Source organism: Zosterops lateralis, assembly GCF_965231275.1.
Source record: "Zosterops lateralis genome assembly, chromosome: 5".
Lineage (NCBI taxonomy): Eukaryota > Metazoa > Chordata > Aves > Passeriformes > Zosteropidae > Zosterops > Zosterops lateralis.
In genome coordinates, this window is record NC_139766.1 from 34,997,941 (window position 1) to 35,025,939 (window position 27,999).

The window sequence follows — 27,999 nt, forward strand, 5'->3', positions numbered from 1 at the left end:
ATTCAGAATATAAAATATAGAATTTAGAAAACCAAAGAGTCATGTTATTGTTTTAAGGCAGTTTTTTGTTTTTGTTTTCCAAATCTAAGCAAGGTCAATCAACCATAGTAACATTTGAACTGTGCAGTTCATTGCTGTGTTGTCTTAAACTCTGCAAAAGTATTAAGCTTTTAGTTATTTAATAAAGTATCTTCTTTTTATTCACTTTTGTTAAATACATGGTTACACTTAATAAAATTTAAAACAATACATGAAAAAAGGAAACAGTGCCATTTTTTATTAGAAATACAATAGTATGTCATAATATCTTGCAAGCTGAATGTTTATTTCAAAATTGTAGACAGCATATAAGCAGTGTTTAATTTTTATAGGACTATGTAAAATTACTTTTTCTAGACCTGTTCTTTACATTGGAGCTCTTTTACTAGTTAATGAGCAAACAGGGAAAAAGAACAAAACAGAAATTACTACGAATTTTGTGTGCACTTAAGACATCCTGAAGAACAGGTAAGTGTAACATGAGCATCATGGAAGAATCTGCATACCTGGCCCATTTTCTGCCCATTGGAAGAAACCACACTGTTTTTCTTTCCCAAGAGGGCACACAAAAAAGTTCTTTCCATTATTGGGACCAATCTTCAACACAGTCTTCATAACACATCGCTTGCCATGGTTACAAAGTGGAAAATCCAAGTCAGCCCACTGCCAAAGAAAAAGGTTTCATGCACATGTGATGGCTATGAATTCCTTATTTTAAATTAATAGAAAAAGATCTACAGGGGATGCCATGGAAGAAATTCTTCCTAGTACTCAGGATAGTTTTATCTCTTTAGCGAACAGTTTTTAGATTTTTTCTTTAACATCAACTGCATGAACTTTGACTGGTGTAACTTGAAATGATGTTAACACAGTTTTTTTTTCAAATTTAGGCATTATGGTCATTACTGTCTGGAGTTCATCTATTAACTACCTGATAGTCATGACTGTCAGGTTGCTTTTCAGGTCAAACTCTTTTCAGACATAAACATCTGTAGCAAGGAGCAGAGGCCGCCAATTGCAGCTAGGAAGGGCATGTTAGGTATTAGTGCAGCAGGGGGAGGGTTTGGCCAGGCAGATTACAGAATCATCATCCTAAGAGGCTATCAGGATTTTGGCTAGCTATAGTCTTTCTTTCAGGAAGAAGCTGATCTGAACAACTTGTAGAGGTCCCCATAAACCAGTATTTCTCTTACGCATCTGTTTTACATCACTCAGAATTAGAGCATTTGCACAAGCAGGTGCCTTCTCAACAGTAAGAGAAGTAACTAAAACTGTTAAGTTCATAGCTATTATTATGCTCTTAGTTTCAATTCAGTGTGCAAGAGTATTTATGTCAAACTTTAAATGTAATATATGTGTCCACGACTGACAGGTCACTGGGCCAAGGAGGCTGCAGGAAGAAGTATATAATAACAGGTCCTGAACTCTTATACATACTTGAAAGTAGTCACACCGAGTGTTCCTGGGGAGAGGGCAGCAATAAAACTGCCTTCCCTTGTTTTCTCCATCCTTTCTCACAACCCTGAGGCTGCAGAGACGGTTGTGTTTACTGCAGCGAGGATGCCCCATGCTCAACATGCGAGTATCATCTGTCACATTAGTTTGAGGTGCGCTGTAATGACAGGTTACAAAATGACTTCTGTGTAATTTAAAAGGGATTACCAGCCAAAGAACTCTCTTCTACCATTACAATAGCTCACCCAGTGTACTTTTGCACACAGTGGCAGACAAAGGACTTGCTTCTCTAATGAACCCTATTGCGCCTTTAAAGCTGAATGATTGCAAGTCCTGAATAGACACAACTGTGTGCTTTTCTTGAGGTATTATACCAGTTTCCCCACCAGGTCTTAAATTATTTTGAAGCACTCAAATTCATGTATGAAACAAAATATTACCACTGATGTTATACTGCCCACTCAAATTCTGACATGTTCTAAAAGAGTATTCTGCTCTCAGTGGGAAAAAGACCAATACCACTAATTACTCCAGTCTGAAGGCATTTGTATGCTTCACAGAAAAGAGTCCCACCCTCTTTACTAAAAGGTTATAGTAATGCTTCAAATCATATTTGGATCAGGCGTAATCCAGATGATGGGATAGAACAGAATTCTCTGAATGGGATAAAGTTTCTTTCTTCCTCATGATTGAGATAATTTCTGACTACCTGCAACACACGAAGTTTCATTTAAAAATAGCAACATTAAAGATTAATACTCTGAAATATATCTTTCAAAAATATTTCTAGAGAAGAAAAGCAGTAATGGAACCTTAGTGAAAAATGAAAATATTAATTAATTCTGGTCAAGTTATCAGCTTAAGAATTTTATGTTGTCTTCTATGCCTGGAAGATTGCAGTCCTGCAGATACCAGCAGTTTTATTCCAACACCTCGTTAAAACACAAGAAGATAAAAATAACCAACAGATTTTTGTTGGTTTAGTTGTTACAAATAATACTATAAAAAAGCATTTCAGTTGATGACTTCCTGCAACAACCTGTTTTCAAGACTGATTGTGTCTCATTCTTGTTTACAGTCCTCTGTATTCTCAATTATCCTGCCTACAGCCTCGGTTCCTCAGTCTGTACTGAGAGCGTGAGGAGAAATTGTATTCATTCAGTCTAGCCTGGCTAGTCAGCGAGAGCATTTCAAAACCGGTGCTTCAACAATGCAAGAAGTAATTTCTGTATTTCAGAACAGACACATAACCAAGAATTTTGTAGGATATTAGCAGCATTTCACATTTATCCTGCATAATTTACCATTTTAAGTGACATCTACCTTGCACTCCTATTACTGTTGTGACTATCTGCCCAACTTTTCCATGACAACCCTCATAGATTCTCACATTTCTTTTAACTAGGCAATGGATGTGTCTGAACAGGACCCTGTAAATAGAAGCATGGGTAGAGCATTGAAGTGGTTATATACAGAATGGGAAGAGATGTCAAAAGCAGTGATGGGAAGCTCATCAAGGTAACTGTACAGAGCTTCCTCTCATGGAAGAATGCTGAAACCTGGTAATTGACAAATAACTTTAATTAGAGTATGTTCATCCAGATAGTTTCCTTTTATAATCTTTCACATTGATTTCAAGATCTCTCTAAGCAGATAGCAACTACAGTGCTCAGATTAGATAACTCCTTAGGTAGAAATGCACTTGACCTATTAAATCTAGACGGCCTATTCAATGGGAATAGCTGAACTTTGAACAGCTGTTTAGCTTACAGCAGTACTGGCTAGATGCCAAAATCAGGACTTTTCTAGTGACAACCCAGGTAATTCAGTGCTTTTGAAACCTGAATTAAATTATAGTTAGCCTAGAATAAGTTACGTCTGGCAGAAATCCAAAGACAACACTGTCTGAGCCCAACAGCACAGTATTCAATTAATCTTTAAGGATAAAGTTGGCTTATGGGATTATAAAGACTCTCTTTCATTTTAGAATACATACCTGATTGCTCTGTTATATGGGTGAAGCAAAGGTACATGATCAGTTTTCTGTTTTTTCTGTATGTGTTTGAAAGGACCAGGTTGCTGACAGGAGGGCGAGGCCAGAGCAGTTATGTGTGTTGAGCAGTCCTTGTCTGTGCTTCCCCCTAACTGGCAGCCATTGCTTTGGATCTGTTTACAATTGCTTTTTGTAGAGTGTCCACCAGATACCTGCGTATCATTTCTCAAAACAGTTTTGTTTCCAAGATCTGTTAAGACAAGAGTTGTAGTTCCAAATGCAGTTTTCCTATTGATCTTTATTTCTGTGCTTGGTTTTCTGAAATCATTACAAGGGTACTTCATTAAGTTTGTGTTAAAGGCTGCAGAATCTTCAAAACTCTCCATCTTCGGAACTAAGGAAAAAAGTTATTAGTTATAATCCATCTGCATAGAATGCTACATTATATTTCTGATCTGTATTCATAAGTTGTCATAAGGAGAATGAAAGAAATTTACAGTACTATCTCAAAATCTGTAACAAATTAGAGTACAAAATTTCTTACAATAAAAAAACTCTCATGCACTCTTGGAGTCATTTAAAACATGTTTCAAGGTAACATTACTATTGCTTGAATAGGATCAGTTAATAGTACTAAGTAAATGAAAGCTATTGGACAATTAACCATAAAAATGCAATCTGCCCCAAACACAAGGATTAAAGTATTTAAATTTCTCAGAATAACCTTTTACAACCCCAGCAATGGGAGGTCACAGAGGATAGTACCTCCAAGCAGCAATGCATTATCCATTTTTAAAGTATTACTTTACTATTGACACACAAAAAAAATTCAGATTTTGGGGTCTGTAATGTTTTCAGAGTCCCCATCCCTTCCAAACTTTGTGTTCATCCAAACTTACTGTAAGAGGCTTTCAGAAGAAAGCAGTTCAGACACTTGCTTTGTGGTATAAACAAGTCCCTTCGCAGAATGAGAGGCCCTCCTAGTGGGCAATAATCATTTCAAAAGAATGGGAATAATTTATTAACACCAATTTAATACATAAGGAGTCTGTAGGTAATCCCTTTCCTGAGACAGGAGTGAAAAGAACTTAAGGGCATCCTATGTGCAATCTTTTTAGGGAGCTGTGAAACCACAGTGCTGAAGGGCAGAGTCCTTCCTTTTCTACTATATCCAGTGTATTCCATACAAAGAAGAGGGGATTAAGCAGAACATGGGTAGATGAGACATACACAAGGGCACACTCTCTCCAAAGGCATTCTCAAAAACAAAGTAAGAACCTCTACATTTGACCTGGAGCATTACTTTCCAGGCTCCTTCCATTTTGCCACTTCTGCACAGTGAAACATACTGGTTTCATTCAGACTTCTTAAGAAAGAATAGTAGTACCTTGGTCTTGTACTTGGCAAAGGAGCATGGAAATTGCAATGTAATGGTAAATAATTATCTGTCTACAGACTGAATTATTTCAGCTGTAGGGCCAGCAGCTAATTTTATCGACCAAGTATTCTGTCCTCAAAAATTCAAACATTTCTGCTGACAGCAGTTAAATTTAAAAACAACAAAAACAAACACTGGACCAAGTGAGATGGGAAAGAGTCTTAAGGACTAAAAGAAAGAAAGGTAAGCAAACTCATATTTGAAAAAAAAGAAAAAACCTCAAATACCACTCCTATGCAAAAATAAAGTCTTATTTAAAAAAAAAAATCCTAACACTATTCCATCAAGTCTAAGACATCTTCAAATTCCAAACCGGATTTCAGTATTTGCATATAATAAAAAAGTAAAACTCAAAAGTACAGAAGGAATAAGATTTTGTTTCAAAGCTGAAAATAAAGCGTTTGTGCACATAGCATAATATATTATAATGACTACCTGACAGTATTAATTCCAGGATAAATGTTGGTAAATCTTATTCTGTGAACAGATTAAAATTCTCAGGTTTCTGGTGCAGATTTGGCAGAAGAATTATGCAAGATTAGCCTGTGTTGGCAACAACTGTCATGTAAGGCACGAAGACATACTTTTATTGATTCCTGACCTGAGAAAATGAACTACAGCGAGTGCAAGATAAGGGTTTACCACAAATCACTCCAGTCATAAAATGATTAAGCAATGAAGCAATATTTCATGTAGATAGTAGCATTAAAAGCTCCAGCAAGAGACAAACAAATAGAGGTATGAAGTTCAGAATCATTTTTACTCTGAACTTGGAGGGAAAAAAAGTAGCCCCAGACTCTGCAATGTTATAGGCTGGGGACAGCATGGCTGGACAGTGCCCAGGCAGAAGGGGACCTGGGGGTAGTGGTGACAGAAGCTGAACACGAGCCAGCTGTGCCCTGATGGCCAAGAGAGCCAATGGCCCCTGGCCTGGATCAGGAATGGAGTGGCCAGCAGGAGCAGGGAGCTCACTCTTCCCCTGTACTCAGCACTGGTCAGGCCACACCTTGAGTGCTGTGTCCAGTTCTGGCCCCTCAGTTTAGGAAGGATGTTGAGATGCTTAAATGTGTCCAGAGGAGGCAACGAGGCTGGTGAGGGGCTTGGAAAACAAGCCCTGTGAGGAACAACTGAGGGACTGGGGTTGTTTAGCCTGGAGAAAAGGAGACTCAGAGGTGACTTTATCACTCTCTACAACTGCCTGACAGGTCAGGTGGGGGTCGGTCTCTTTCTCCAGGCAGCAACTGACAGAATTGAGAGGACAGTCCTGAGCTGCACCAAGGGAAATATAGGTTGGGTATTAGGAAAAGGTTTTTTACAGAAAGGGTGATTAAGTACTGGAATGCTTTGCCTGAGGAGATGGTGGAGTCACCATCCCTGGATGTGTTTAAAAAAAAACTGGATGTGGCACTCAGTGCCATGGTTTAGTTGAGGTGTTAGGGCATTGGTTGGACTTGATGATCTTGAAGGTCTCCTCCAGCCTAGCCATTCTGTGATTCTGTGAGAAGGGTACTGAAATACACCACCTTTGTTCACATGAAAGAACAACAGTTAATTTTCTGACCCTTGACAATTTCTAATTCAGACTTACACTGCAAACTTTGAATGATTTTAAGGAGAGTTGAAAGAATGGAGATTTTTCTCACTGCTTACCCCAATAAAAACAATGGGTCACTCAAGACACTTATCTATAGAATCCTACCTGCACACCAGGTTGGAAGATGGCACTTTTAGGGTTTAGGACAAGACAGTTTCCTTATTGTCTGTGTAAGATTTCCTCAAAATCTCACTTCAAGTTAGCTAGTTATATATATATATGTGTGTGTGTGTGTGTGTGTGTGTGTGTGTATGATTCAGAATGAGACACTTCTACATAAAAACTACATCAAAATCATAGACCTCCCCTCTTTCCCAATACAGATGCCAGACAACCCTTCAGAGACCTCCCCTCTTTCCCAATACAGATGCCAGACAACCCTTCAGTACCTTCAGGTCTTGAAGTCAAACAGGCATCACAAATTTCAGCAGAAGGCTTGTTTATTAGGGTGCAGCACATACACGTCCACTCCTCTTCAGATTTCTGAGCTACATGTTCATTAGAACATGACCCCCTGCCATATGCCCAGCCAATTAGGCTATTTCTAGCTGGCAGTTTGCTGTGAAACAAAGAATGATGTTAGTGTTTTGTGACGTTCCCTCTACAAATTGCCCTACACCACTCTGTGCAGGGAGCCATGGGCTAGAGAAGAAGCAATACACAGTGTTATGCCTCCTATCAACTTGGACAGCATGTCATTGTTCAGGTTTGATTTTTCTTTAACTCAAGGGCAAATCTTTCCAGATGCTGCAGAAGTAATACAAATAAAAATATTTAAACAAGAAATCGACAGTAATCAGTTAATTATTAACTGATGTACTCTCCAGGACAATGCCCCAGTCTCTCAGATTCCCTACCATCTCCAAGTACTGCAAAAAAAAAAAAAAAAAAAAAAAAAAAAAAAAAAAAGCTTTGTGAGAAAGGGAGACTGTTTCAGGGCTTTTCAGGGCTTTTCTCCCCATCCCTTGTACACAACAGTTGCTAACAAATGCATTACTGGAGGAAGAACTGTTTAGAAGATGAGCTGCAGAAAAGCACACAGTCTAGCAAATATTTTTTTTTGTTTGTTCTCATTTAAATGCTACCTGTAAGTCCACTTTGTTATAACAGCCAAAAGTGCTGAAAGCCTTAAAAGTTAGAAAGTCCCTTATGTGTCACCATTTCCTGGAAAGCTTTTTAAAATGTAGGAACCTGTTCAGAATTAAGGAACCTAGCTGTGACTTGTGAAACAAAACTACTCCAGACCATTAAAGATTTAGTTTTATATATTTTCCTGTAAATTATAATACTTCCTATGTTGATAGACTGATTTAGAATCATAGTTACTCCTTTGCCAGGAGTAATAGTTACTCCTATTACCAGGGACTACTCTTGTATCCAAACACTGACAAGCATGTTAAATGCAATTTGAACTTCCCTGTTCAGTCAGTTATGTATGTATATACTAAGCTATCATCTAGTTTATAGTTGATAAGCTGTCAAGCAGTTTTTTTCATAGTTTTTGTGGAATTTTAGAGACTTTTATTAATCCCAAGAATTTAAGCACTTCAATCAATAATGCAAATGCTGTAGCTGGGCACTATTGTGACACTCCTTTGACCTCTCTGATAGTTTTTCTATAATGATCGCTTTCTGTAACTGTAAGGCTACAGTTCTAAGATAATAGGAGAGCGATATCCACTACCTACCACATCTTCCACAACAGGAGAACTGAGGGGGATAATGAGAACTGCTGACATACCAGAGAGTCTGTGCTCTTAAGAGATAGAACAGACGTTATAGTAGTAATGTCTTAGTAGTAGCGTTCACCAAAATACTGTGGCTAGCAAACAAATCAGCTGAACTGTAAGTGTTAAAATGAGTATTTTCACTACTAGATCAGTTGATCTACTCAGTTATCAAAAAATGCATTACTAGACTGAATATATTCAGTGTGTCATGTTTGGGAATTTAATTCCATGTCGTTCCCCTGGTTCATCTGTCCTGCCCTCCCCCACCACCCTTTCCCAATTCAGGAAATATATGGGGAAAGGTCTGGTTTTAAAATTCAAGGTACATTTAAATTTGGTGGGCTAAGCTTATAATGGGTATTTTTTTTTTCAGTTGAACGAAATCATAAGCTACTTGACTTGACCCAAGAAGCAGTGGGTTGAATTCTAGAGTTTATGATCTGTAGCAAGTCAGTCCAATCACATGGGCCCCTTCCAGTCTTCAAATGTGAAAAGCCTGGAATAGCAAATAAATTACTTGAGCTATACATAATTTTACATGGTAACAGTTACTGTATAACTGAAAAGAGAGCAGTAGAACAGAAATAACTGACCATTAGAATAAGGACAAGACAAGAAACCACCTTCTTATTTTATAGTTACCACTACCATGTTTTTCACTTAATACAGCACTCTTTATTTTTTCATTTAAAAGTACAATGCTAAATCACTACTTGCTCTAGAAAATAGAAAGGTATTTTTTTCTTACATTGTTTTCTAGTTATCTCAGAGGAATAATGCTGTCTTCCTACACTTTGGCAAAATATTTCTCATTATTACGTTCTGAAAATACAGCAGATTTGGGTTATCAGCTTGTGAAATATTTATTTTCCATGCTGGAATTTTTGATATTTGATCTGTACTCAGAAGCAATTTTTTAAGCTTTAAGCAAAATCCCTTCAGCCATCTGAGTCTTGAAAGAAGCTTGGAGGTAGGAGAGGGATTTGTGCGTTCTGTAAATCTTACCTAAAAAAATAATATATATATACACACCCACACACACTAACAAGGCAAAGTCACAAAGTGAAACAGCATCTTGTATTAGATTGACAAAAAGAATAAAGGCAAAATTCTGAAGCCTCAGATGAAAATTTTCAAGAATAACAGATGCCTAGGTCTGAATAAGGTGCTTTTGGAACTTTTACCTTTTGACCCTTTGTGATATCAAATGCATTTTCTACTTTCCTGAAATAAAAAGAGGAAAGCTGCTGCTAGCACAATTTACGTGGAAGTGAAAGTGTCTCTGTAGCACACCATAGCAAAAGCTTTTAAAATCCAATGAGAAGGAAGAAAAAGTACTAAGCCCCTAAAATATTGGCTGCACTCTGAATTTACTGAAGTTTTAGTTATCCTCAGTATAACTCTATATCCAGAAGAAAATTGCACAGATGCACAGATATCTAGATATGCCAGGGCTAATGGGGCTATCCTGCAAAATAAAAGACACAAATTCCTACTTCATGACATTCAACTCAGTTGTGTGGAAACATCCAAGCCCTTTATATTGATAACACCAAGAACAAAGGGCAACTTTTCCAGTGACTTAGTTTCAGTGAATAAATCTGAGTACTCCGAATTGTTTTGTAATTCCTACATTTGATTAGAGTAATAGCTTCTTCATAATAAATGACACCTTTTGAAAAGAATAGTAGCAAAGAATCAAAGCTTCTAACCATTTTTAAATATCAATAGCCAAAACTGCTTTTTGCAAGATGTTCTGCTTTTGTCTGGCATAGTTAATTTAGTTAAAAAATGCACACAGATCCATTCTATTCCAAAGAGGATGTCCTCTTACTATAACAGCACTTCGAGGTGTTTAAAAATGTCACCATGTTACCATCATACCTAAGATTGACAAGCTGGGGATCTGCCTTTTGACACTGAGAGCAGAAGTAAGTCATCCTGTTGTGGTCTCCCAGGCGACAGACGGTGATGCGGCCGCCGCACTCCCCGCAGGCCGGGCGCTTGTACACCCGGTAGTGTTTGTACAGTGGAGACCCAGCCTTGCGGCACTGGAACAGAACGAGTTCAAAAGCCATGTTACAGACTCAGGATAAATTTTATGTCAGTCTGAAAATAAAAAACCCCTACATAGACAGTCAACTCAATGACTAGGAAGACATTTAAGAGAGACACTATTAAAGGCTATCTCTGTATTTCACATTATTTTATTTAAAGAATTGACAAACGAGGTATAACAGTGTCTGCAATTCTCCACATAATGAAATAAAAGACAGAAGGGAAAAAGCATACTAGCAAGGTGCAAGCAAATACATGCTAGGAACTCTCTGAGTTCAGCTGGACCTGATAGCTCTGATGCAGCACCAGTTGTCTTTGACCTGGAACCTGCAAGAGGAGACTTCTTGAAGAGCTTATGAGCTCAAATCAATGAAGCAAAGAAAACAAAACAAACATAAACCACAAAACAAACTCCACCTTCTCTCACCTCCAAAAGAGCCAAAAACACAGCACAGCTCAGACATGATGCTACAATCTGGGTTAATAAGCCTTCCCAAAACCTAAAGAACTGTACAATGCAGAAATATTCCCAAGATTCTGTAAATGTTGGGTATTGCCCAGTAAAGTTGCTCGGGCTCATCTTGGTCCCAGCCATGCCAGACAAGCTGGCTCATGAAAAGCCACTTGGCATTATGATGAGCTCCCCAGATTCTGGCAGAAAGCCATATTAGATTAAGTGTAGCACAAGCCCAAGGGCAGCGACCTGAAAAGCCTCCAGACTGCTGGCAGGCACATTTCATGAGACAATTCACAAAACACCCATCAAGTCATAGCACAGACACACTACAGCTAAAGGTGGCAAAAAAGACCAACAAAAACAAAACCAAAACAAAACCAAACCAAAATTTCTGCCCTACAATTGCAAATCCTTGGGCTCAGTTCAAACAACACCACAGCCGGCCAAGCCACACCAGCACAGCTCAGGAAGAGTTCAGTAGCTCTAGCTCCATAATGTATGAAAACCGTTGGAGTTCTCCCAAAGCACAGGTGTCTTTGAGCACAGTGTATTTGCTTCTGCTGTGCTCTTATTCATCAGTCGTGCTGAAAGAGAATTCTTTTGCCAGTACAAACTAGTAATTCAATCAGAAGGAATTACTAATATATATTTGCATGAATATTCACAGCTGCCTCCTCAAGATTTTCAGTCAGTTGCTTGTGAGTAGTTTTTTTCCCCATTCAGTTGTTCAAAAACCAAACCAAATCATCAGCTTTTTACACAAATAAGATTCTTCATCTTTGCATCTGTAATGATACAGTAAAATGACTGCAAACAATCTATAATAACCTATAAAAAATTTCAAGCACTATCCCCCTAACATATTTTCATTATGTCTCTTTAAGATAGAGGGGGAGGCTAGCCCTCTTAAAAGTACTTGACTGGTGAATACTTGTTAAGTGTGGGCTATAGAAGTTTTCTAATGGGCTAAACAGAAAGTTTAACTTGTTTATTATCAGTCTAAAAGTCTTTAAATTTTTGAATATTATAGTTGTTGCAGAACTAGACAGTGTCTCTTTACTGGCAGACCTGACTATGAAGTTTGGAGAAATGAAAACATTTCCCTTCCAACAAACTAAAGTACTCTTTAACGGGTTGAGGGAAACTAGACATTTAAACAGACTATTAAACAAATTACACTTTTAGCCTTTATGATTTTAGGAATGTTAGGTGCCTTCACCCTCACCTACCAAAAAAATCTTTTTAGCAGTGCTAGCTCTCTTGCCTTTCATGAACACCAAGAGAAACAGACAAAAATGTCACTACTGCTGTTCATTTCTTTGTATGCAGCTTAAAGAAACAAAATATAGAAGAATTAGGTCAAATTCTTTCCTTTTCTATTGCAGAAAGTTAAAGAGCACCAGGAATTATGGAGTTTATACAGGAAGAAATTAAGTCCTACTAAAGTTATAGCAGTAGGGAGAAATTGTAATTTATTTCACTTTATCAACCAAAACCGTTATTTCAGGTAGGGAAAAAAGTTGTTAGAAGTTGCAAACTATTTAGTTAAATAAATTTAATTGCTATTTCAAATTTTATAAAGGAAGCCACATCAACTACCTTCATATTTCCCTGGGACAATCTCTAGTTCCCAGTTTGAAGAGTAATCTTTATGTTATCTTACATGTAACTTTGTGCTTAGCCTACATCAATTCTGACACGTTCAGGGTGGCATAACAGCACATGCACAGAAAAACTGAACTGGCCCTCAGGCAGCATCTGTGAAAGTCTTTTGGGCCAAGCTGTGCATATTTTGACAATCTTGACTCCCCCTACCTTTCCATCATCTGACAAGTCATAATTAATTAAAAGCACACAAACCAACAATCCTATTCATGGAAACACTTGCTTTGTTGCACCTTTATACTGTTTTCACCAAATGATCACACACAGCTAACATGCCAGAGAAACATTTTGGAAGTTTTCCAGAAGTATGTGCCAATACCTTATAAAAAAGCAGGGTAAAATCACGTGTCATTTTCACCAAGTGACGTATATGCTCATCAGTCAGTTGGCAGACCTGTAAGAAAGACAAGAATGATTTTCAGAATATTACAATGTGAAGGGAAAACGGCAAAAAAGACCTATGAGCTAGGTGCACTTGGATGTGGAGTTGCTTTTCTCCATGTTGTGCTAATTCCCTGACTCCGTATGATATGTATCATCTCAGTAAAGCAGTACATGTTCACATTCTATACTACAAAAACTCACTGCTTTAATATCAACAATGTGCTTCGCCTCAACCACGCAAAGCATGGTGGAAAATCCAGTTGTCTTCCCCTCTATCGACCAAAGAGTTCATGTCACATGAGTCACAGAAGAGTTAGCAAGTCCCACATGCCTCCTGATTTCCTCATAGATGATAACATAACCTATCATCTGAGGCTCCTTCCTCTGAGAGACAGCAAGAATGCACAAGTCAAAGATATCACAATTAAAGAGACGTAACAACCAAATATATTTTTCTTAAGAACCCAAGATTTTAAATTACATTTTTATTTTTTTCAGCTATATCACAGGTAAAATTAAAATCCAGATGATCCTATGAACAATTTTCAAAATACTATGTTTAAAAAACTTTTCAGATACTAATCCTCACCAGCTTCCATTCACATTCTGTGTAATCTCTATTTTGCAAATATCATCTTCTCAACCAAAATTTGGAGACACATGCCCGAGGATCTTAAAACAGAAAAAGTACAAAAAACAGTGATAGAAAAAAAAAAGTGATGCCAGGTAGCAGGATAAGAAGTCGAAGAAGCACCTGCAAAAATGATCAACTCTACCACATAAACTATTCTGGGCAGTAAACTTTTCACTTTCCCTTATTTATGGACTGTCAGTTTAATGGTAGCATAACAGGATGCCAGACTTAGAATATGAAAGTTAATCAGCTCCAAGGAGTGCCATGACAAAAACCTCCTGTTATAATGATAAAACATTAATTTAGTGTCTAAGAATAACTTAAGAAATTACAGATGATAAAACAAAGGCAAAAAGATAGCACAATATTAAATAAATATGTATTTAAATTCTTAACATTTTGGTGTCCTTAAAAACCAACTTGAGACATTCACCCACCTTAAGAGCTGGATGAAGACTGCTATCAAACAGTGCTTCATTTTTTATGATATTTCCCACTCCAGGTAATACTGACTGATCCAGTAACACATCACACAACATCCGGGTGTTCTGCTGCTTAATCTCACATTCGGCTCTCGAGAAGCTAAACTTTGGAGAACAGACATCCAAACTTTCCATCATCCTCACTTTCTGCTCACACTCAGCTGCATTTCTGGAAGAGAAATATACACTGATTAATTTTTATTTTAAATATATTCTAATATAGCAGTGTGGTTTTCAAAACAACACAACAAATTATAATAGAACATTATGTGCAGATAACAGAAACCATGAAAATACCAGTGACAGGAAGGGGTACAGAAATTCCATTAAATGCCTCTTCCAAAAACAAGTCAATAATACATGCATGGAACATGCACCTAATCCAACATACAAGAAATCATCCTATTTTGTTCCCATTAGCTTGAAAAATATTTGCAAGCTCCTTGCTTAAAAACTACTTTCAGGATGGAAAAACAGTGTGTCTGGACCCTCAAACATACGTAACTGTATGGTTATATGGTCCGCTAATTACAACATGACATTTATATGTGTGTGTGTATATATATATATATATATATGTAAAATATATTTATGTATTGTATTTCAAAGAATTACAGAATATTTTGAGTTAGAAGGATCCCACAAGGATCATGAAGTCCAGCGCTTGAGTGAATGGCCCAAAGGGGGATCAAACTCACAACTCTGGCATTATTAGAACCATGCTCTAACCAACTGAGCTAATTATAATTATGCAATAGACATATGTAGTAGTAGATTATTAATAGTAGTTACAAAATTAATACATATATATTCATATTTAAAGATATATATTATTAGGATAAGCACAATAATTTGAAAAATAATTGAAAAGAATAATTGAAAAGAAGTCTTGGCTTACATGAGATTTTGCGTTTTGTAATCTAAAGTATGCTTATATATGTTACATGAATTTACATGCCCATTTCCACTCAAGAGCCTCAATCACTTTAAAATCAAGCTCACTGGTGTCTTTTTAGCAGTGTGAAGTACAATGCTAATGGGCATAAACATCTGCTTAATGTAAATTAGAACAATTATAAAAATCTGCTTCCAAATAACAAAAAAAAAACCAACCAAACAAACAAACAAACAAAAACAAAAAACAAACAAACAAAAAAAAAACCCCACAAAAACAAAAACAAAAAAAAACCAACCTTAGGAGCATAAAAACTTGAAACCAGTAATCATAACAGGTTGCTTGTTATCCTTGTCAAGAAATGAGACTTAGATAGAAATTAACAGAGCAATGGGTTTCAGCGTACAAATCTAAGGATAGAATTAAATCCAACTTTCATTCCTAGTCTTGACACTACCTAATGGCACAGAACTACTTTAACTGTATGTAAACTCTGATATAAAAGTAACAAACTTGAATTACCATACCAATAAATATGGTATGTTTAGAAAGTTTTGTCTTGACAGAATCCAAGCATTTAACAATTTGTACATGACATTTCATTTACCTTAAAAAAATGTTACAAAAAGAAATAAACTGCTTTGTTAGTTTCTGCTTTACCTGTACTCTACTGTCACATCCCAAAAACAAACAGTATCCTCCGTAAGTTGTATCTCCAAAACTGGTTGTGCTCCATTTCTGTCTTTGCTTCCATCAGGATTAATGTGCATGGAACCATTCATACCAAAGTGAATCCTCAGAAAGAAAGAGATTTTTTATAGGTATTTTACCTTCACTATCATTTCCAAGCATTACATCAGTCTATTTTTAGAGCTGTGAACCTTACCTAACCAAGTCAGTACATATGTACATCAGTTCTAGTCATTACCATTAACAAAGCAATAAACTGTTGTCTTACAGAATGCTGTTCCCAGAGAAGAAAGAATACTTCCCAAGTAAAAATCCCTCCAAAACATAGCTGGTTTTGAGTAGTTTTCATAATTCATTATACAGAAGTCAAACCTCATCATTAAGTAGCACCATTTTCTGGAGCACTTAGAATTTTTTTCACTTGACATGTTGATCTTCCAACAGAGTCTTAAACCTTCAGGGAGGCTGAAAGAAATGAGGCCACTTGACCATAAAATTTTCAGTTAAATCAGGCAAAAGTCACCTGGTATGAAAAGAAAGAATTTAGTCCCCATATTGCCACCACTGTTATCACACCACAGCTACATCCAGTAACACCATAAACAAAGTAATTAGTATTTGCCATATGTTGTTTTCTGATTTTCTTTGCCTACAACCAAGGCAAAACCTGCAGGTCAATTAAAAATTAATAAAAGAAATAAACTGAAAAAATGCACAGATGGCAAAGTAGAACAGATTCTTTCAAGCATCCATTTTACAGATTAGTAATGCTTTAAGAGGTCTTACATTTTATAAAATATTCTACCAGGAGCTATGCTTGACCAAAGAACAAGTCTGACCATCATCTCATACATTTTATTTATTACAAATTCATCTGGTACAATCTAGTCCTAAAAACCATAAGATAGCAGGAATGTCCTATTACTACACACTGTATATCAGAAAAAGTGGATTATTTTGTAGTTACAAGAAGATTTAACAGACTAAACAACATAAATTACTAAAGAAATGCAACATAAGGTCTGTATTTCCTTTAAGCCCAACTTTCTTAGATTTCAGGAAAGACAGATATCTTAAGTATTTACAAATGGGCTAACACAACATGTCATTAAGCATATTCTTAAAGTTAACTCTAAAATTTGAAAAAAAAAATGTTATTAGGTACTTAAAAAACTGTGTCTTTCCAAAACTCTTCTTACAAGTCAGTTCAGGTGATATAGTTGTTTCAATAACTTTTCTTCAATAAACATTTTCAATTCTCAAGTGCCATGAGTAGTACTACACAGGCTTAACCAGCCAAATTTATTTTTAAACCTAGACAGATTTCTTCTAAAACCAAACTCTTGTATTTTGCTAAGAAATGGTAATGCACTAAATGCTTCCAGAAAATTATTTTTCATTCAATTTAATAGCTGATGGTTTTATTTACCAAGCTCCAGTACACTGTTTAAAAGGAACTTCAAGAATCACAACTATTAGCTATCCTAGTGCCTTCTCAGTTCATGACTAAAAGAAAAAAAAATAAATCGAATCATCTACATTTACATTCTATGTATTTACATTCAAAGCATTAAGAAATTTATAAAATTTAAATTCTAAAGTGTTTCATTAACTTTGCTCTGAAATAGGGCAAAATAGAATTCTTCCTTTTAATTACACATAGAAAAGTCATGCTAATTAAACCTAGGATTTGTTACTCAATGAGAACTAGTAGCAAGGAGTTGATGATTTCTTGTTTTAAAGTAAAAAGATGAGACTTTAGAATTATTTATTGCTACACAATATTGCAGGGATCTGAATGCACTGCATGTAATATAACTGTTTTTTCTCTAGAAAAAGCAACTTCCTGTTTGAAACAAAGTATGTCAATAAAGAACTATCCTTTTCAGATCCCTTTACATGGACTCTTGCAGTAAAGCAGTGAATTATCTGAACATGTGGCTATATCCAGTGCTCCTGTACTGCAGAGAGGCTGATAAGGGGTTTCTCTGTAACACTCAAATCTCTGAAAGTGCCATTGGCAAGAACAAGATGACCTCCCCCAAATACAGTCTTAATGCATAGGAAGCCTTTTTCTCAGTTCTTACCTCAAAGCTTTCTGATCAAAATACATAAAAAGTTCCTTTCCCAATGTCTCCACACCCCTGTAAACATGTCCAACAAGGGAATCATGACTAGAGATTCTCTCTTTACTTGCAGCAGTCTGAAAAATGAGTACACACATATACAAAGATTAAAGAGAATTTATACTGCTTAGTTTCTAGCACCAGTACACATTCAGCAAGCAGCTGTATGAACTAATTTTCCAACGTGGATAACATTAACTATTTTCTCCTTAAGCATTCTACCAAAAACAATGGGACTATTAACCTAGGAAGCAGTCACTATTGCTAATGCTATCATAACTTAGCTCAATTTTTTTCCTAATTGAAACAATACATCTTTTTTATCAGAGAGTTTGCCTCTTCCTTAGAGTCATGAAATTATAATAAGAGTTATTGGTGTAAAAGAAATTAGTACAGTTTGAATATTAAAAATAAGTCAGAGTGTCAATTCTGCTATTTGCAGATCTATATTCTTCTTCAAATGTTAATAACAGGCTTCCAGTATTTTGCATAGCACGTTGTGTATAACAAAAAAGCCTCCACTGAGCCCACAGAGATATCTCTCCTACTAGTTTAAAGTCTAATCTCAGCAGCAGGTGAGCAGCAGGTGGGACACTATTAGAGGACAAGATAAATGTGAGATTGAAGCAGTCATATTTTCTTGCTTAGCACATGAAAATGCATTGAAGTTATAGGGGATGTCTACAGGTTATCTGGTCCAAACACCTGGTCAAAGCAGAGTACACTTAGGACAGGGAGCCCAGGCCCTGTCCAGCCAAAATCAGAGCAGCTCCAGGGATGGACACTGCAGTCTCTTTGGATCCTTGTCCCATGGCTTGACTATTGTGGTGGAAAACTTCCTAATACCTAAAAACAATTTCTCCTTGGGTCACCTGCATCTGCTGCTTCTCACCCGCTGTGCACGTCCAACAGGAGCCTTGCTCTGTCCCACCATATCCTCCTTACAGGCAGCTGAGGAGAGCAATAAAACCCCAGTTCTATCAGCTTCTCCTTGAGCACCGTGTGCTTCACCCTGCTAACCACACCAGAGCACTCACTCGAGTACCTTATTATCTTGTTACTACTGGGGAGTTGGAAACTCAGGTGCAGCCTTGCAAGTGCTGATCAGAGGTAAGAATGACTGTCCTCAACCTACAGAGCCCTGCACGGGGCTGCCCCTCTTCCTTGGAACATGACATGGAGTCAGCTTTACCAGGACCCTGGGTCCTTGTGTTCCCATCTGAGCAGCAGCCAGAACTGTGTTGTTCCATGACACTCTTCTGTTTCAAGTGCAGGATTCTGCAAGTCCTGCAAATGCTGAACCTGAGTTTCTACCAGCCCATTTTTCTCAGCCTGTGAAGGCTGTCCTGACTAGTACCCCAAGATTCAGTGTCATCATAGCCCTGACTGCAAGGCAGACACACATATCAGAGCTTCAATCACAGCGCTCCATTTCAATGACAGTATGTACTAAAGCAACTCCGGCAAATCAGCCAGGCTTCTGCTAGTTAGTGACATTTCAGAGCTACTCTCTACGCAATCTCCCACTGCATTATTACCTTGAAATGATACACATTTAGATAGTTTTATGGTTATTATTCTGTCAAGTAGGAAAACAAAAATATTTCTTGCGTAATATCACTTACTTTGTCTGTTATCAAAATATGAGGAAAGCAAAATTTTGCTCCCATGTAAACAGTTCATGCTTTCCAATAAAGGCATTAGAGTCTGTTGCTGTGCAACAAAGTTTATCCATGGTTTGGTTTGGAAGGGACCTTACAGAGCATCTAGGACACGCCTGGACTGTGGAGATTACGAATAAGTAAGATTGGCAATAATTTCCCTTGTATTTAACGTTTCCTCAAGGAACGTGGAATCTGAAATTTATGGTAAGTGAACACTTTAGAGCGATTCTAAACGCTTTCCTTCAATACTCCTCAAAGCTTCTGTTTCTACAGCTTCAGCATCGTCTTTACACACCTGACCTGCCGAGAGTTACTGCGCTGCCGACAAGAATATTGCACAACTTAAAGAATCAAGACAGTACTCGCTGCTGACACACGGCACCGCCCGCGGCCGGCGGGGGCACGGGGGACACAGATCCCAATGGGAGCTCCGGGGGTGGCCCGGGGGACACAGATCCCAATGGGAGCTCCGGGGGTGGCACAGGGGACACAGACCCCAATGGGAGCTCCGGGGGTGGCACAGGGGACACAGATCCCAATGGGAGCTCCGGGGGTGGCACAGGGGACACAGATCCCAATGGGAGCTCCGGGGGTGGCACAGGGGACACAGATCCCAATGGGAGCTCCGGGGGTGGCACAGGGGACACAGATCCCAATGGGAGCTCCGGGGGTGGCACAGGGGACACAGATCCCAATGGGAGCTCCGGGGGTGGCACAGGGACACAGATCCCAATGGGAGCTCCGGGGGTGGCACAGGGGACACAGATCCCAATGGGAGCTCCGGGGGAGGCACAGGGACACAGATCCCAATGGGAGCTCCGGGGGAGGCACAGGGGACACAGATCCCAATGGGAGCTCCGGGGGTGGCACAGGGGACACAGATCCCAATGGGAGCTCCGGGGGAGGCACAGGGACACAGATCCCAATGGGAGCTCCGGGGGAGGCACAGGGGACACAGATCCCAATGGGAGCTCCGGGGGTGGCACAGGGGACACAGATCCCAATGGGAGCTCCGGGGGAGGCACAGGGGACACAGACCCCAATGGGAGCTCCGGGGGTGGCACAGGGACACAGATCCCAATGGGAGCTCCGGGGGTGGCACAGGGGACACAGATCCCAATGGGAGCTCCGGGGGTGGCACAGGGGACACAGATCCCAATGGGAGCTCCGGGGGTGGCCCGGGGGACACAAACCCCGCTGGGAGCCCCGTGTCCCGGCGCTGCGGTGGCTCCCGCCCGCTCTCCCGCTGTCACCCACACGGGCGGCGTTCACCATCGCGGGCACGCAGGAGCAAAAGCGCGGGATCCCCGCCCTGTCCCGGTCTCCGGGCCCTCCCCAGCCCTGTCCCCAGCCCTGTCCCCAGCCCTGTCCCCTCACCGCGCCGCCCCGCGCGGCCCGCAGGCGCTGTCCCGGCCGCAGGCGGGCCCGCAGGCGCTCGGCGCACAGCGCGCAGCCCGGGCCCTCCACCATGGCCGACACCGCCCGCCCTTCGAATCTCCCGCCGCCGCTCGAATCTCCCGCCCTTCGAATCTCCCGCCGCCCCTCGAATCTCCCGCCCCTCAGAATCTCCCGCCCGCCTCTCAGAATCTCCCGCCGCCCCTCGAATCTCCCGCCCGCCCCTCGAATCTCCCGCCGCCCCTCGAATCTCCCGCCCCTCAGAATCTCCCGCCCGCCTCTCAGAATCTCCCGCCGCCCCTCGAATCTCTCGCCCGCCCCTCAGAATCTCCCGCCCGCCGCTGGAATCCCCCGCCCGCCTGAGGGCCGCGCCCCGCCAGTTCCCGTTTGTTGCCTTCTGCCTGGCGGCTTCTCCTCCTCCTGTTTCTCCCTGGCTCCTGGCAGCTCCCTGGTGTTTTCTAAAACACGCGCAAGTACATCTTCTTTCAAGACTTAATCCACCATCAGAAATTATTTTCAGCTTTTAAGAAGTAGGTATTGTGAAAAACGAGGCTCACTTTTTGGTAAATTTTAAGAAATATGTTTAATAAAATAATTAAGATAATTAGGAGGTAAAAAAAGCCAAGTACGGCCGGGCCGGGTCAGGTCACTTGGCATTCAGCCATGTCCACACCTTGCTATCTCAGAGACGTTTGTTAAATACCCTTCTTATCGCAATAGTTTATGAATATTCATATAATTCCATAAACTAGTTCCCATATTCCAGGAACTGTTTTGCATGGCCCCTCCTTGGGTTTGCCTTTTTAGAGCATTTGTGTTTCTGGGCTGTGTCTCCATTATCCCCTCCAGCTGGGCCTGGGTCCGTGCTTTCTGCAGGTGGGAGATGCTGATAGTTGGTGCATCAATAGCAGAGTCCTCTTTACATGTTCACTGGGTGTTATCCCCACCAAACAGACACTTTAAGCATACTTACATCAACTACTACCACTGTGCCTAGTCTTCTTTTACTAATAGCAGAAATAAACTTATATCCTATATCCTTACCGTGTTATTAATCATATATCACACATCTTGCGAAAAGCCAATTTTATAATACACATTTATAACAGTATTTAATAGGTTTCCGCAGTCAGTCCAGGTTTACAGAAGTAAAATGCTCTTTACCTGCCACATTTGAAGTACAAATAGGCGTAATTAGTAATTAACTCCACAAGCTCTAAGAAAATGGAAGTAATTTGCTTTGCCAGGGAGAACATCAGACACCATTTCCCAATGCTCAGCTTGTGAGTCAATGCTCACACTGGTCAAACTCTCAATGTTATTTCTTACATACACAGCCCGTATCCTCATTTCTGTCTAGATTCAATCAAAATGTGGATTTCCTGTTGTGTTTTTTTTTTTTTTTTTTTTTTTTTTTTGGTTTTTTTTTTTTTTTTTTACATGGAAATGGATAAATCAGGGTAAATGGTGTTTGTTGAAGTAAAATATGATTCACATTTTCTGCTGAAGCAAGGGTGTGCTGCCCTTGTTGCAAATGCCTGGGGTGGTTTTTTGTTGGCTTTTTTTTTTTTTTGGGTTTGTTTGTGTTTTTTGTTGTTTTTATTTTTTGTGGTTTTTGTTTGTTTGTTTGTTTATTTGGGGTTTTTTTGGTTGGTTGGTTTGATTTGTTTTTGTTTTTGGTGGTTTTTTTCTCAGTGGCATTTTTGCTCTGATCTTTTAATATCAAGACAGTAAGACAACTTTTAGTCAGAGAATTAAGATCATAAGTCAGAAACCGTCAATGTTTAAAATGGCATGCTAAAGGCATTTTTCTGCTCCTCTAGAATTCTGCCTTACTGTTCTTTCAGACAATTAGAAATTAATACATAAATCAGGTTTCTATATTAGTATTTAAAGTACCTTAAAAGTACAGACAATCGTTCCTGTCACTTGGCAGTCAAATATAATATTTTTTGTAGTAAGGGATTTCATTTCATAGCTGGATATTTTTCAGTAGATGTTTTGTGCCGTGTGTTACAGCAGATTGGGTTTTCAATTCCACATCCAATTCTGCAGATGAATCAGAAGTTCCAACAGTAACCATTAATTAGGTCCTCTAGCTATTTTTCCACTTATGTAGATGAATTTTAAAAACAGATTCTGCATTAACTCACCTTTTGCATGCACCTTTATTCCACTAAAAGCTGAATTCCAAGTATGCACAATCTGTTGTTGCTGAGATTCATATTAAAGTGGTTGGTGGTGACAAACATTCAGGAATTTCTTTGCTATAATAAAAACATTTAATAATATATCTGCAACAAAGGGAAGAGAGGTAATAGCACTGTAATATACCAGTCTGACTGTTCTGAAGCAAAGGACCAGTGCTGAACTCTAAATCAGGATCTTTCGGGATAGGTAAAAATACCTAAATGACAACAGCTGAATGAAGAACAGTTGTTGGGCAATATTATTGCTGATACAAATTTTTAGTGATCTAATAGTGTAGCCAAGTGAGAAATATACAGCTGTGCTTTACACTGTTCCAAATAGAATAGTCTTAGCTGCTTTGTCAGAGTATTTCCTTGAGTCAGGAAATCTCAGTTGCTGCCATTCAGTTTCAACACTAAAGTTCCTAGGGTACAAGGCACGTTTTAAATATAAAAGAATAAAAACTTCATTCAATTTATTCCAGAGTTCTGTGTTAGAATTTAACATTTCTTGACAGATAACTCCATCAGAAGTTGTTCGCACCTTATTTTGATTTTGAAAAATCCAATGTTGACAAGAATCTCTCCCAAAGGTAATTAAATGTGCAAATTACAAAAATACAAACAAGCAAGTAAATCTCACTCAAGTATAAGTTTAACATTTGACTATTTTTTTCACTTTCTGTCTGCCTTTGCACCAACAAAATCAGACTGTTCTACTGCACTATAATTGATACAGCAAATAAGACAAATTATCTGCAGTGAAAGGTAAAATCTATTTCTAAAACAAAAATTAAGTAAATCTGCATATGCTCATAAATTTGTCCCATGTTCTTGGAGCTCTGTGCACGGCTGCCTCTATTATTTTTCCCAATGGTGTTTGCAGGCATAGTTTCTTGGTTTACTTGTGCATTTCCATATTTACCTTCAGATAATAGCACACAACAGAACAGTGTGCTCAGCATTGGGCTCTCGCATTTTGGTCTGTTACTGCAGTTGTGATCTCATTAGGAAAACAATTAAACACAGAAAAGTCCATTTCTTTCTAAAACTTCACGTTTTCCAGAATTATGAAAAAGCATACAATTCTTTTTTTAGTTCAGTTTCCCAGAATTTATATAAAAGCCTTAATTCTCTGCCTTGTTGTGTCTCAGTTCATGTAACAGGACATTTGGCATAAAACTGATGTGGCTAATTTGTGCAAGTAGAGCTACCGACATCCAACTGCTAAAACTTTTTAGTTTATGCATATTTTCCCCCTTGAATTAATATCTTAATCTTAGGACATTGGTGCTCAGTTTAAATGTCTAAGTTAAATTTGCAATTACTAGAGCTTTGAAAGAGATGTTGGCAAGGAATATTATCATATGGCAACTAGAGATCAATTTAAATATAGGCCATCTTAAATATCATTTTAGATCAAATAAGGCAACACAAGAGAACAGAAATATGGAGAGTACAAGCACACCGTTCAAACACAGCAGTACAAAGAACATCAGCACTGAGATCCTTGCTAAAGCACAGGGTTTTTCCTACTGGCTGGTTGAAGTTTACAGTGAACTACAAGGATATTTCCTTTATGGTGACAAAATCTTGGATAAGAATTAATAATCCGTGGATGACTTATGTGTTTCAATGACTAATGTGAACAGTTAAGCACACTCAAAATTGCTCATCATGTAATCCCAATGAAATCCTTCCTAAACCTTGTAAAAACATTCCCAAATCCTTCAAAATTAAGTCTCTTAATGCAATTAATCCAAATAGTTGCACTGTCCAGGGAACGTGTTCTGGTTATAAATTTCTGGTCTGCCAGTGATTTTTGAGGGTCATGCATAGTTTGTATGGACACATAGTCAAATTATTTTTTGTCAGTTATCTGAAAATAAATAATACCTGGAGTGTTTAGATTCTTTTATTAGTAGAGAGGTCTTGCTTTCCTTTACAAAAAAGCCCATACTATTGTAGCTTTGTTTTTACAGCTGCAATTGTTGTAAAGGTAGAGACCAAGGAGATTCTTTGGGAACTGCAGTGAAGTAGTGATATAAAATTATTAACCAAGTTGGGAATAACAGCTTTAGTATGACAGTTTCTTGCATTTATTTAGTTGTTGCAGCCATACTAAAATGCTACATTCTAAAACTTCCATACCATTCTCACTGAACATGGAGGATGTGTTCAAAATGGAAATAATCTCTCTTAAATTTGAATTTTTCTGCTGCTCAGACCAAAGGACTAAATCCACATGAGAGAGCTAAGATTAAAAAGAGATAGGCAAGCTATTCATACACCCTAAAATTCAGTGCTAATCAAGGTCCATCAACTATCCTGTGTATCTAAGGTAAAGGGAACTGTGAACTCTCCATGTAATCAGTGGCCATAGGTAGGCACCTCACCAGACAGTGATTTGGAGCAAGGCCTTCATTGGGTCTCTTCCTCCATTATCCACAGAGGGAACAATAGCAGCTCCTTCTATTGGATACCCTGCTGAGAACCATCAGGCAGTGACCTGTCTCCCTTGTGCAGTGTAAGGGGAGAGTTATGTCAGAGAACATGATTCAGTGGTGTGCTGAGCCAGGTACTGTCTGGAAGCACCAGTGGACTTTCCTAGATGCCTCTGCACTCTGTATTCATGGCAGTGAAACAGCTCCTTTGGTTAGAAATCCAAGCAAAGCAATTTTTTTTCTTTTTTCAAAAAAGAGAATGTGGCAGCTTCTTTAAGCTGCTGTAGCAATCCAATCAGTGGTGCCTCCTTCCCCTGGGAAGTGGACAAAATTGCTTTCCTGAGAAAGTATGTGGTAGACTAGAAAAGACACTATTCTGAGCTGTTCCTGTTATCAGAATGCTTTTTCTTTGCATAACGTGCTTTGTTTTTCACTAGAGCTTTGCCTATCACCAAGGTGATAGATTTAATTTAATCATTTACATTAGCCTGGAATTACCAAATATAATTTTCAACATAAGATTTCTGAACATAGCCACCTCAAACTTTACATTTTGTAATAAAATTACCTCTGGAAGCATATTCTGATCTAAGGCTGTGATCTTGCCATTAATTGTGACAGGGACTTTTGAGATTATAAATTTAATTTTGGCTTGTTGGAAGTGAATCTGTGCTAATAAATTATAGTCTGTGTTAATAAGTTATATTCTTAAGTATTCAGTATCCATCTACTTATTTTTTTTTTAATTGAAGAGACATGTTTTACTAAAAGATTGCTCTTCTTTATTCATCAGAGTTCCTAGTAACCCAGTAAAAATGACATTTCCTTTGGTGACATGAGATCAACAGTCCATATGCTGCCTCAAATCATATAGAGTGCTTTGAAGCTAGATATATTCCTTTTTGTGTGACTATTTTAAGCCAGCAGGAGAAAGACTTGCAGAGACTGCTCCAAGTGAGACTACACTCCTCACCATGTTTTTGTTCAAGCTGACCATGTGACCATTAGGAGAAGCTCAACCTCTTGGAGCACACACCAAAACCAAGATAGACAGAGGCAGTTAAACAATTCCACCTATGTATGAGGTATAGACAAAACGGTATCGACTCTTGATTTGTGAGCACATTCTAGGTGGAGACCATTGGCTACAGCACAGAGTTAGCATCCTAGGAAAAGACTTGGCAGAAGGATTAGAATGTCTCCTCAGCAAGATCACGGATGATATGAAGCTGGGAGTTTAGTTAAGTGAGGTGTTTTTTGTGTTGCAAAGCAAAACTGGAGAAAAAGAAAGATCAAAAAATATATTAATTTGTTCAGAGATGCTCACTGTAGCACACAAATTATGCATTTCAAATTTCTTTCCTGAAAGTTTATTCTCAAAATATCATACCCACAGGAGAAAAGATCTTTTGCAATGGTTAAATTATAGATTAGTATTGGAGTAGAATTGACTTAGATCCTACTTAAATTCAGAAATAAAATGTTTGGAAAATAATTGAAAAGAGAAAAGTTACTTTTTAAGTTTCTACTGAAATCTATAACTCCTTAAAGGTTCTTAGTCCTTTCCCAAATACATGCTCTTGTTGCTTTTAGATACTCAAATCTGTCAGCATAGATGCCTCTACCCATTCAGAACTGCATAATCTAATTTACAGTCATAGTTTACCTTCATTTCAAGAAACGATATGACAGCAATGTGCAACTGCCTCAGGGTGGGGACAGCGGATCTTGCTGAAGCTTGATATTCATGGGATAAGTACAACCTTCTTGGCAATTTATGAACATTGCTCATAACTTTACTGCATCTTGAAACACAGTTCAGGGCCAGCAGTTTTTCTTGTTTTGTTGATGGATATTGGCTAGTCCCAAATTAAATAAAAGTTACTACACTTGTCTGGAGGAGAAAAGAAAACATTTAGAGCTTTTTCAGTAGTTTATTCAAATGGTGCAGTCTTGAAGACCTTTAAGATAAAGATCAGTGTCCAGCAGTGCCTCTAGGCTATCTACATGCTAAAAGAGATGAAAGGAAAAGATTGGTACCTGGAGAGAGGCAGAAAAATTCTTTGTAGCCTTCTTGCCTATATTGCATTTATATACGTGCTGCTCTGGGGTGTATTCACTTATGCTGCATGCTTTACATTAAAGATTAACACCTTAAGGGAAAATAAAAGAAGTTAGGAGAATATGATCCTGATGAAGAATTTACCATATTTTCTTCAACATTAAATGTTATACTTGATTGCCATACTGGAAGATATTAGGATAATATTCATTCAAAAGCACAGATAGTATTAGAAGATTCATGAAGTTGTAATAACAGAACCAAGTGATAAGTGATTGGGCAAATACAGGGAGGGTGTCCTGGTTCTGGCCAGGACAGGGTTCATTTTTGCAGTAGCTGGGAGGGGGCATGGCTAGGACCCCGAGGTTGTTCCGTACCACCTCAGGTCTTTGCCAGGAGTGGGGGAAAAGGACTCTTACAGGGAGAAGGGCCCCAGTGCTTGAGTAAGCGTGGTGCCAGCCCCTCCCGCAGGGGGCAGTTGGGTGGTGATGGTCCCGAGCCAGAGGGAGTGGGCGGGGTGATGTGGCTTCCGAGGCTTCCGTGGCTTCTGTGGCTTCCGAGGCTTCTGTGGCTTCCGTGGCTTCCCTGGCTTCCGTGGCTTCCAT

The 27,999-nt window shown here is 38.8% G+C and overlaps 1 protein-coding gene across 1 annotated transcript; it reads right to left on the reverse strand.

The window, feature by feature from the left end:
• Window positions 1–525: 525 nt before the first annotated feature.
• On the reverse strand, window positions 526–27,999 carry NEIL3 (nei like DNA glycosylase 3; the record flags this gene model as incomplete). Its single annotated transcript, XM_083861069.1, has 12 exons — window positions 526–702; window positions 1,477–1,651; window positions 3,491–3,881; window positions 6,909–7,078; window positions 10,134–10,300; window positions 12,749–12,823; window positions 13,885–14,098; window positions 15,485–15,619; window positions 17,602–17,717; window positions 19,667–20,430; window positions 20,682–21,219; window positions 27,682–27,999. 12 exons carry the CDS (start codon window positions 27,997–27,999, stop codon window positions 526–528), a joined length of 3,240 nt encoding a protein of 1,079 aa, XP_083717195.1.